This window comes from Schistocerca americana, chromosome 8, assembly GCF_021461395.2.
Source record: "Schistocerca americana isolate TAMUIC-IGC-003095 chromosome 8, iqSchAmer2.1, whole genome shotgun sequence".
NCBI classification, from domain to species: domain Eukaryota; kingdom Metazoa; phylum Arthropoda; class Insecta; order Orthoptera; family Acrididae; genus Schistocerca; species Schistocerca americana.
Window position 1 is genome coordinate 72,884,094 of NC_060126.1, and position 11,335 is coordinate 72,895,428.

The window sequence follows — 11,335 nt, forward strand, 5'->3', positions numbered from 1 at the left end:
AGGTGGGCGTGCCCTGCATGTGGCCCGGAAAAGGCTGTTCGTTAGGCGGTAGTGTTGTGTGGACAGGGGAGGGGCATGCGTAACGCTGCTGGCATGGCATTTCGGGAGATGGGAGGGGGCAAACGAGGAAACGAGGAGCGGCGGCCAAAGACGGGACGGGGAGGGGCGCGGTGTGGGTGGCTTGCGCCTGTGCTCGGCGTTGTGGTTTGTGCAAAAGAGGAGGAGAAAAACAATGTGAGTTGCCAGGGAGGGGAGCGGTGTTGTGTTGTGGTTGTCGTGGTGTAGCCGCAGACGCGGCTGTCAGTGAACGTGGCGAGACGGACGGATGCGCGGAGGGGCGGGGGCGGCGCATTTCGCCGGTGCCGTGCCGTGCCGTGCCATGCCTGAAAGCCGCGTGGTCGCTGTGTTGTTGGTGGCGTGGGGGCGAGGAGAGTACCGTACGGGTGTGCTTGTGCGCCGGAAATGGCACACTGCGCCCGCCCGTCTTGGAGGCTGATGGCTGTGGTGTGGAAATGGGGCGCGGTGATGTTGAAGAACAGAAAAGAAACCAAGAAAACGGAAGGCGTGATGCGGCGGTGGTGGTGAGAGCGGGAAAAACAAAACAAAAAAAAAAAAAAACAACAAGAAACAAAAAAGAAAACAAAAAGTCTATCAATATTAAAATGTAAATGGAAATGGAAATGGACCCAGGTATAACCTCCCTGCACAAATAGCAGAGAGTCCGATGATAATAAAAATGTGCCAGAATGTTAACGTCCCTACAAAACAAACCCAACGATAATATTAATGAAAGAGTGAACCGTATGTAACATTGCAACAGACATAATGAAACCTAATAAATTGTATAAGGGCAGCAGCGTTGACCTTTGGCCCTGTATTCAGAATAAAAAGAGCCAAAGATCGTTACCCCAATGAAAAAGACACTGAAACACGTATGTAACATAGTAGCGATGGCGAGACATTGTAGCATCTGTGACCAGAGAGTTTGCGCTGGACTGCGCGAGTGTTGCGAGCGGTTCTCAGTCAGTCAGTCTGTCAGTAGTCGTTGCGAGTCCGTAGCTCTGTGTAGTTGAGGGCTGTACTCTGTCAGTAGTCGTCGCGTGCAGTACGCTAATAGTCGTCATGCAGAGCGGTCGGTCAGTAGTAGCAGCCGAGTGCGGTTGTGTGATGTAGGCGGTCGGCAACACTGGTCAAGATGGTGAATAAGGTATACTGTTAATTAATATAATCATTAGATAATGAAAAATTGTAATTATTCTCCAACAAGTTCCCCAATAATAATCTTTATTTCAAAAGCATTTTTCAAACATTTAATTTTTTATTGAACTAAAGAGTTCGTTGCACTTCACATTTCATTCCACGTCTTTGAAGAAAAATGTCACTAAAATCACAAAAAAAGAGAATATTATTATTTGCAATGCAGTTCCTCCAAGCGCTGCGCAACAACCAGAGCAGAAATGTGACATCCATTTATTCGGAGGTAAGACTTTAATTCTGATTGTTTTGCACAGGGCCAAAGACCGATATTTCGGTTTAATTGAAGTTTCTTGTCACTGAACGGACTTTTGTAAATGTTGTGTGAAGACTTTATATTTGAGTCAGATTGCGAATTTCACATTTTTGTTGCCATTTTCAATACCTCTCATTGTGGGCGAGGTTACAATTAGCGCAATGTCCATTAGCATCCGTAAATAACATTGTCCATTATTTTAAATTTTGCTGGGAGGTTACAACACACACACAAAAAAAAAACAAAAAAATTGCATTTATATCCGCTCCTCAATTGTAGATACCCCCTACACAGCTGTGTGCAATGAATGAGTGCTGGCTGGTAATTAATTGCACTCCTTGGAGGGAAATGCCATAGGAAGTAGTCTTTAAAAAGTGAATGTTTTTCGTTAAGAGACAAAAGTTACTTTAGAAAAAAAGTAATAGTGGGGCTTTTGTTGTTGAACAAAAGAAGTACAATGAACATACGTTATCAGATTTGCGCAATGCAGCGTCACACCACCTTTTTGATTATAACACAATATACTATACATCGTCCCGAACCGTGACCAGAGTCGCGAGACGAGCAGAGCACGCCGCCGACGCCCGCTCAGTACAACCGTCCACCCGCTACTACTGTCGACCGACTACTACCTCTCCCGACTCGCGCTACAATATATATAACAACTGTTCCTGGCGACCCGGTGCGTGCCACTACTGTCGTCTGGCGCGGTCCAAGCGCCGACTAGCAGCGATAAAGAACTCTCTGGTCAGACAGAGATGCTGTCATGCCTCGCCATCGCTCTGGTAATGAATACATACGTGTTGCAGCGTGCGTACCACCGGAACACGCAGTGGCGGAGCCAAAGACTGTGTTGTCGAGGTCGAGTGCGAGTGGGAAGAGAGGCAGCGTCGGCACGGAGATGCAAGCGAGCGCGAGACGCACGGGGGCTGCGGCGTGGCGCGTTTGCGGTCGGCGCCTTTGGTGGCAACGGCCGGGACAAGCAGCGGTGTATGGTGTGGTGCGGGGCGGACAGGGGCGGCGGTGGACGGGGAGGAGGCGGCGCGACGACGGCATGGGGGCGAAAACGGGACGGGGGACGGCGGATGTTGAGAGGCGTCACGCGCGGACAGGACACAGACACAGAGACACACAGATTGGAAAGGGAGGGTGCGCGGTAGTAGTTGGGAATGTGCGTACCGTGCGGGATGGGAGTGGGCGAGGAACACGGTCGTGGCCCCTGTTTTGGGTGCGTGTGATGACGTCGGTGTGTTGTGGGAAGGGAAGGTGCTGTGGCGGCGGCGCGTAATGGGCGTAGGCCGAAAAGAGAAAGGAACGTGGGCAGTGTGTTGGCAAGCGTCGGTTCGACTGCGACGTTGATGGGCAGGGCAGGGCAAGGTTAATGGTGGTAGGAGTAGGCGTGTGGGCGCAAAAAATCTGCCGCTGCAGGCGGTGCCGTAACCGCCATGGCGGGAAGGAGAGAGGGCCAAAGAAAGAAAGAAAGAAAGAAAGAAAGAAGAAAACAAAAAAAAAAAAAAAAAAAAAAAAAGGAGGGGGGGGGGCGAAAGTGGAGAGGCGGTGGTGTGAGAAGGGCGGGGGCGGAAGGAAGGCAGGAAGGACAAGAGGCGAGGCGACGGCTTGCTTTGTGTATCGGTCGGTCTCTGGCTATGCTTCGTTTTCTGCAGCAGGGTCGGTGCGCGGCGTGGCTCGCGGCAGTGGGAACGCCTGGTGGCTGGACGGCCAGCAATGCGGTTGGATGGGCGGCCACAGCACCGCACCTGTGCCCGAGGAGGAGACGCTGGCGGCGGGCCCTGAGGTGAGGCCGGCTCGGCTGGGGCTGTGGATGTGTAGGTGTGCGCCGCTGCTGCAACAACGAGTAAAACGCGAGAAGGAGGGATGGCGGTAGAGAGAAAAAAAAAAAAAAAAGGTCGTGTTGTGTTGATGCGCAGGCAGACGCGTACAGAGGGACGAGCCCGGTCTGCAGCAGGGTGTGGCCGTGCCGAGTGCAGAGCAGCGGCGGCTCGGTTCGGTTCGGCCCGGCCCGGCCCGGCGGGCCGCGCTGTTGTCGCGGACGTGAGCGCCCCCTGGCGGGTGGCCGGAGGCGGCGCGGCGTGTTGGACGTGTGGCTGGTGGCAGTGCACAATTTGCGAGTGGCTGGCGGTGTGGTGTGGCGGTTGGCGCGTCGGGCGGCGGAGAGGTATGTGTTGCGGGCGCCCTTTGCTGCGCTGCGTCGTTGCGTGTGCCGTACAGGGCGGGCGCTTGTCGACTGTGTGGGCGGTGTGGCGAATTGGCGTGAAACGGCTGCCGAGAGGTGTGTGGTAGCGAGCCGGTCGGTGGTGTCAGTGCGAAGGGGAATGTGCGTGCGTTTGGCGGTTTCGGTGTGCTTTTTGCGGCGTGAGAGTGGGAATTAGTGGGGCCGGCTGTTGTGTTGGTTCCTTGTGTCTTGTGTCGCGTAGCTTGATGGCAACGTGGAAGGACGCCGGTTTCGTTTCGAGCCTTGCGTGTGGTTGTCGACGTTGACTGGTTGGCGTGTGCCGATGCACGTGCATGTGTGGGTCGCGAGTGCGTTTTTGGCTGGCTGTGTGTGTGTGTGTGTTTTGGGGGGGAAGGGGGAGGCGGTGGTGAAAGTGCAGTCGTTGCCACGGGCGTCGTCGGGTGGGGCTGGGGCTGTGCGTCGTGGCGGAAAGGTGGTAGGTTGCGGGAAGCGAGCCCGTCGTTGACGGTGTCGCGTGAGTTGTGAATCGAGTGGGGCGCGGGGCGCGGGACAGGAGCAGCGTGCCGCTGCGTCGTGGTCGTCAGCAGAGGCTGTGCGTGTGCTTGTCCTTTTTGTGGGCGGTTCGTGCGAGGCGTTTTTGTTTTGTGTTGCCCTAGTTGTTAGTTTATTTTGTTTGTGTTTGTTATTTTGAGACGACGACTGGTTGGTGGCGTGCGCGCGAAGTGGCGGTGTGCGCTTCCCGTGTCGTTTGTGTTGTTTGGTTTTTTTGTTTTTGTGTGTTTTTTTTTTTTTTTTTTTTTTGCACTGGGCCCCGGTGGGTGGGTGCGTGTGTGTCGATTGCCGGCTGGCGAAAGGTGCGCCATCGGCGGGGTGGGTCGCCGGCACAAGTAGAGGCGGCGGCGTTGTTGCTGTTGCTGTTGTTGTGTGGTGTTTGTTTTGTTCGGCTGTGTCGGCGAGCTGTGTTGCGGTGCGTGTGAATGGTGGTGCAAAAGTGCTGGCGTTGGGGCTGCGACTGCGACGGCGGCGAGCCGCGGGCGCGCCATTGATAGTGATGTTGTGAACAGCGGCTGTGTACGGTAGTGGTGTTGTTGTAGCACGACGTGCATCCGGGCCGGCGCGGAAAGCGCAGTTGCGGGCGGTTGCCCTTCGGTGCCAGCCATGTCGCGTGAGCGGCGGGTTGCTCTGGTGTCGACACGTGGTGCTCTGGGTTGTTGTGTGGTGCCCTTTGGCCGGTGGGGGTGGTTCGCGTGTGTCTCGTTCGCGCTCGGTGTCTGGTCGTGGTCGTGCTGCTCCCCCGTCTGTCGGCGGTTTCCGACGTCGTCTGTACGTTTTTGTTCGTTTGCGGCGTGCCTGCCGACGTCGTCCCGTCGCGACCTTTCAACCGAAAGTGTGGCGCCCGAAGGTGAACGAACGTAACCCTGACCTCGGCGCTTTACGCTGAGCCGAGCGAACCGAACCGAACCGAACCTAACCTGTGGTGTGGCGAGGTGAGCTCAGCCTGTGAGCCCCTAACGTCTACGTAAGGTAAGCTGTCCGGCTCACGCCTCACGTTTGAACGCTTTTTTAACCTACGTTTGACGCTTCTTAACCTAGCACTGACCCCTTAACCTAACGTGTAACCTAACCTAACCTAACCTAACCTAACCTAACCTAACCTAACCTAACCTAACCTAACCTAACCTAACCCAACCTAACCTAACCTCTGACGCCTGACGTGTTTGAATGCTTAACCTAAGTTTGACGCTTAACCTAACCCAAGTCCCCTTAACCTAACCCACGTCCACCTAACCTAACCTAACGTAGACGTGTAAACGTAATGTGTAACGCGTAACGTGTAAGGTCGGCTGTCGTGTGTGCTTGACGGCAGATTGGGTTGGTCTGTAGATTCGGATTGCGGTTTGCCTCGGTCGAGGGGTTGGGTCGGAAGCGGCGAGGGGCGGCGGCGCCTGTTGCGCAGGCGGCGTCCGTTTGCGGCGGGCAATTGTTGAGAAACGGCTGTGAATGTTGGCGGGCGAGAGGAGGAGGACGGCGCGCGATGTGGCCCGACGGCTGCGGGCCGATCGGGAAACGGCGGGAGGGCGACGGAAGGCGATGGGGCGGCGGAGGCGCGTTTGCACGGCCGTCATCGCCGCACGCCTCGGCTTGTGTGGCTGTGGCGCCGACCGCGCTGGCCGGGCTGCCGCGGCGACGGTGTGGGAGTTTTGCCGAAGGTTTGGCCATTGTGGCGGGTCGTCGGCTGGGGCTGTGGGGGCGGCATTTGGGCGGGGGCGGCGATTCTCGGCGGGCCGACCCAGGCTGTAGCGCGCGGTAGCTGCAGTTTGGCCGTGGTTTGCGGCGCTGCCGTGGCGACTGGTTGGCGACTGTGGTGTGGCTGTGTGTAGCCCCATCCTCGGTGGTTTGAAAGGCGCGGGCGGTTGTGGCGCAGGTTTGGGGCTGCTCCGCACAGGCTGTCGGACGTTGGGCGGTAGCAAGCGCGGGAGGCGCGGCGCGGCGGCGCGCAGAGTGGCGGCCGCTCTCTCGGCCGTCCGCGCCCGCCCGCGACACTGGCTGGGCCTTGTGATTCTCTGCTCTGCTGCTGTGCTGTGCTTGCGTGCCTGCCGTCCCGCTCGCTCTCGCTGTGTGTTACGCGCGTCGTCGAAATGGCAGATCAGGCGGCTACGAACGAGACTGCTGCGGCACCCGCCGCCACCGGCACTACGAAGAAGGCCAAGTCTGCGTCGTCTGCGAAGAAGCCGCGCGCCAAGCCTGCGCACCCGCGCACCTCTGAGATGGTGACGGCCGCCATCAAGAGTCTGAAGGAGCGCGGCGGGTCGTCGCTGCAGGCGATCAAGAAGTACATAGCCGCGCACTACAAGCTGGACGCGGAGAAGCTGGCGCCGTTTATCAAGAAGTACCTCAAGTCGGCCGTCGTGGCGGGCGAGCTGGTGCAGACGAAGGGGAAGGGCGCGTCCGGCTCGTTCAAGCTTGCCGGCGCCGGCGGCGGGGGGGCGGCCGAGGGCGGCAAGGCTCGTGCCGGCGGTGCCAAGAAGAAGCGCGCCGCTCCGGCCAGCAAGGAGAAGAAGGGCGCCCGTGCGGCCGGCGCAAAGAAGGCTGGTGGCGTGAAGGCGGCGACCGGTCGGAAGGCGGGCGCCGCCAAGAAGGCGTCTGCGGCGTCGGCCGCTCCCGCGGGTGCGAAGAAGGCGGCTGCGGCCAAGCCGGCCAAGGCCAAGTCGCCGTCGAAGGCGAAGAAGGCCGCCAAGGTTCCGACGAAGAAGCCGAAGGCGCCGCGCCCGAAGAAGGCGACGACGCCGTCTAAGGCGAAGGCTTCGCCCAAGAAGAAGAAGTAGAGTAGAGGAGAAAGAGATGGGAAAGGAAGGGTTTGGCGCTTGACTCCGTCGTCCCCACCCCCCGTCGTCGTCTAGTGGCGCGCAAGAGACGCGCGGCCCAAAACGGCCCTTCTCAGGGCCATCAAAGCACGTCGGGGAAGGTTTTGATTGTCGTGTTGCGTTTGGTGTGGGTGTCTGTCTGGCGTTTCTGTATGCCCGTGGGGATGCTGTTTGCGTGCCGTGGTGGTTGGATTGCGGGGGTCGGTGGCGGGTGTGGGCGGCGGTAGCGGTAAGCGGTGTTGTTGTTGTTGTTGTTGTCGTGGTTGATTGTCGCCGTGTTTGTGGCGGCGGCCGACGGTTGGTTTTCTGTCACGTTGTTTTGTTTGAATACGTTGGTTGGCTTGCCTGCGTTCGTTCTTCTCGGATGTCTGTCTTGTCGAGTCGTGTCTGGTCTTTGTTTTGTTTTGTTCCTTTGTGTGTGTGTGTGTGTGTGTGTGTGTGTGTGTTATGTTTTGCAACGGGGGGCACGTTGAGATGCGGAAGGAGTCGGCGGGGATTTCGGTGGCGTGTAGAGCGAGCGAGCGCGCCTGCCTGGCCGTTGGCCGTCGGAGTGGAGTGCGGGTTGTTTTGTTTTCGAAACGAAAGCGGCGGCCGGCCAGCCACCCGTGCGGTGTGACGTCGGCCGTTGGGTATTGTGCGCTTTGAGCGCCGGGGAGGGATGATGTGTGATTGTTGCGCGCTGCTAGCAGGCAGGCAGAGTGAGCGGGTGTGGCGGACGGACGGGAAGTGGTGGTTTTTGTTTTTGGGTTGCGGGGCGAGAGGCAGGCGACCGACAAAGTTTGCTCGCGACGGAGAGATGTTAGTGGCCCTGAAAAGGGCCGTTTTTGTTTGTGCGGTGCGGTGCCGCGGCGCGGTTTAGGCGCGCTCGCCGCGGATGCGGCGCGCGAGCTGGATGTCCTTGGGCATGATGGTGACGCGCTTGGCGTGGATTGCGCACAGGTTGGTGTCTTCGAAGAGGCCGACGAGGTAGGCCTCGCTGGCCTCCTGCAGGGCCATGACTGCGGAGCTCTGGAAGCGCAGGTCGGTCTTGAAGTCCTGGGCGATCTCGCGCACTAGGCGCTGGAATGGCAGCTTGCGGATGAGCAGCTCTGTGCTCTTCTGGTAGCGCCTGATTTCTCGCAGGGCGACGGTGCCCGGCCTGTAGCGGTGGGGCTTCTTGACGCCTCCGGTGGCGGGCGCGCTCTTCCTCGCCGCCTTGGTGGCGAGCTGTTTGCGCGGCGCCTTTCCGCCGGTGGACTTGCGGGCCGTTTGCTTTGTGCGGGCCATGGCGGTAGCGGTAGCGGTAGCGGAGCGGCGTGCGTGGAGGTTAGGTGCGGCGCGGCGTCCGGTGCTGCCTTGACAACGGGCCCGCGCGCCTCCGTGCTGCGCTTATATGCCCTCGGTTGCGCGTGGTGGGGGGAGGGCGGGCCAGAGTCTATATAGGGGGGCGGCGGGCGCTCTGGGCGCAGACCACTCGAGTTAGCGATGCCGCGTGAGACGGACGCACGCGCCGAGCGCTCCGCGCCACCGCTCGCTAATATGTCGACAGCGGACAGGGCCGCGCCCCTGCACGCATCGGGAGTCGAGTCGAGTACGTCGGGAGAGCACTCGCGGCCTTCCGATAGTACTCCTCCTCCATCGCGTAGCGTTGCCTCCGTAGGCAACGCATCAGCAGACAAGGCCGCGTCCTTGAACGCAACCAGAGTCGGTAGCAACACATCCGCTGAACCGACTGTTGAAACAGCGTGTGCTTCCTCTCAGTCCCTCGATGCAATGGATCTCCAGCGCATTAGAAAGGAGATGAGGGAGGCATGTATGGACAATGAAGGGAGCTACTACGTCCTCGATGACGAGAACGAGACTCCCGAAACCACAGCCAACACCGCACCTGCAACAACGCCTGCAAACCAGGAAGCAGAAATTGCGGAGGCAGCGCTGAACTCCTTGTTGGCACTCCTGCCGACGTCCAACACATCACTGGCGGCGCACGACAACAGCGCCCCAAACCAGGACAACGCCGGCGACGTCACTGAAATGGAGCACCACACCATTCAGAATAAGAGAAGACATTCTGATGGTGACGCTCCCGTGCCATCTAATGCACGGAAGTTCCGGAAGGCAGCAGGCCCTCCCGCACGGCCGAAGGCGACGGCCAAAGGTCGCAGGCGCAGCAATGGAGAGGTAGTGCAACAGCAGGCAGACGCAGACGGCTTCGAACAAGTGAAGAAACCGGCAAAGCGCGCCAATATCCCGTCCTCCACCCCGATTGCTGTGGATAACCAATATAGCGCTCTGAGCGACGACGACAGCGAAGACGATGTGCAGATGACGCCCGCACCGCCACGCCGCTCTAAACCGCCACCGCTAGTTCTGGATTACCCTGGCACATTCCGCGAGCTGCAACAACTGCTGCAGAAGGTGCTAGGGAAGAACAACTTCATAATACGAGTGTCTGGGGAGCTATTCAAAGTCCAGACGAATAGCACCACAGACTACATGATGCTCAATAAAACAGTAACAGTAAAAGGGCATCAAATTCTACACGTACTCCGCAACGAGAGAGAAACCACTGCGTGTAGTATACCGAGGGTTCTCGTACAAAACGGAACCCAGCCACATCAAAGAGGAGCTGGAGGACTTGGGATATGCTGTGAGCGGCGTCTCCAAAATGAAAAATCCTGGAACGAGAAAAGACTCGCCGCTCTTCTGCGTGTACGCTCCCAACACAGAGCGCAACAGGCAGCTGTTCCAGCTCCGTCTAATAGCCAACTGCAGTGTGACACCCGAAAACCTGCGCAATAAACAACCTTATGCACAGTGCTTCAGGTGTCAGCAACTCGGCCACGTCCAGAAACACTGCAACATGGACGAGAGATGCGTGAGATGCGCAGGGGAACACGCATCTCGCGATTGTACAATCAAAGGTATACCACACAAGGACTTCACACCGAAGTGCGCCCTGTGTGGTGAAAACCACATGGCCGCGTATAGAGGCTGTGAACGGCACATAGCCTTCCTCGAGCGCGCCCAAGGCCAGCAGCTGCGCGGAGGGAAGACGGCCAGAAACGGGAAAACCGCATTCCGCGACTCGCAGAACTGGCCAGCAACCGGTCGGCCACAAAGACGACGACGCCGCCGGACACGTGGAGGTCGACGCGCCGGATACAACCCAGCGCCGCCAGGGGCCAGCACCTCCCGGCCGAGTACGCAGAGGCAGCCGCCAACAGTCGGTAAGGCAGCTCGCGACGCGACCGGCAGTGCAGTCCCAGCCACCTCCCTTACGCGCGAGTCTCAAAACTCGCCGCGAGAGGGCAGCACCTCCCGGACGCAACCGGGAAAGCCAGCCGCCGAGTACAGCTCGACGCCACCAGAGGGCAGCAGCATGCAGACGTTGCAGCCAGCAGCCGGTAAGGCAGCCGCCACGGCTACCTACAACACAATCCCGGAGGCCGCTACCACGACGGAGTCCCGCAACCCGCCGCGTGGTGGCAGCACCTCACGGACACAGCTAGCGGCAAGTGACGCCCAGAGAGGCGCGCCGCTCACAGGTGGCAGCACCGCACGGCCGCAGCCGGCACCCCGTGCTAACGCATGGGCCCGGCAGCGATCAGCTGATCTGACGGCAGCCACTGCTGCTACCGGGCGCGCGCAACGAGCGCGCACAAATAACGAAGACGCAGCCCCCGGGCGGCGCCCTCCGAGAATAGACAGCCCCGTTGACTTCCCGGAAATGCGCCAGCGCGGAAGCCGCTACCAACAGCGGCACATCGACGCGCCCCATCCTCCAAAACAACCACAGGAGGAAGACAAGGCCACCCAAATGCTGCAGCTGTTGGCAGGCCTCATAGACAGGGTCCTCCATGTGATCGAGGACCTTCCAAACAAATACGCGGCGTCTGTGGAGCAGATCACACAGACGATCACCTTGGCCATCTCCACAAAACATCATGGATAGACACGACCGTGGTGTAAAAATCGGCGTCTTTAACGCCAACGGCTTGCGTCACCAGGACGCTGAATTCAGAAGCTTCATCTGCGACGAGAACCTGGACATCTGTCTCGTCGCAGAAACACACCTGAAGCCCGGCGTGAAAGTGGGAGTGGCCAACTACCACTGCTACCGGGACGACCGGCCAACCGCGGGTGGCGGCACGGCGGTATACGTAAGGAGGACGATGCGCCACCACCGGATTCACCTGCCACAACTCGCCACAATAGAGGCCACGGGAGTAGCCGTGCAAACGGATCAAGGACCGATAAACTTCGTGGCAATATACCGACGTCCAA

At 58.9% G+C, this 11,335-nt stretch overlaps 1 protein-coding gene across 1 annotated transcript; it reads left to right on the forward strand.

Moving 5' to 3' along the window:
- Positions 1-10,025: 10,025 nt before the first annotated feature.
- Positions 10,026-11,003, forward strand: LOC124545538. Its single transcript, XM_047124485.1, has one exon. It carries the CDS (start codon positions 10,026-10,028, stop codon positions 11,001-11,003), a length of 978 nt encoding a protein of 325 aa, XP_046980441.1.
- Positions 11,004-11,335: the final 332 nt, after the last annotated feature.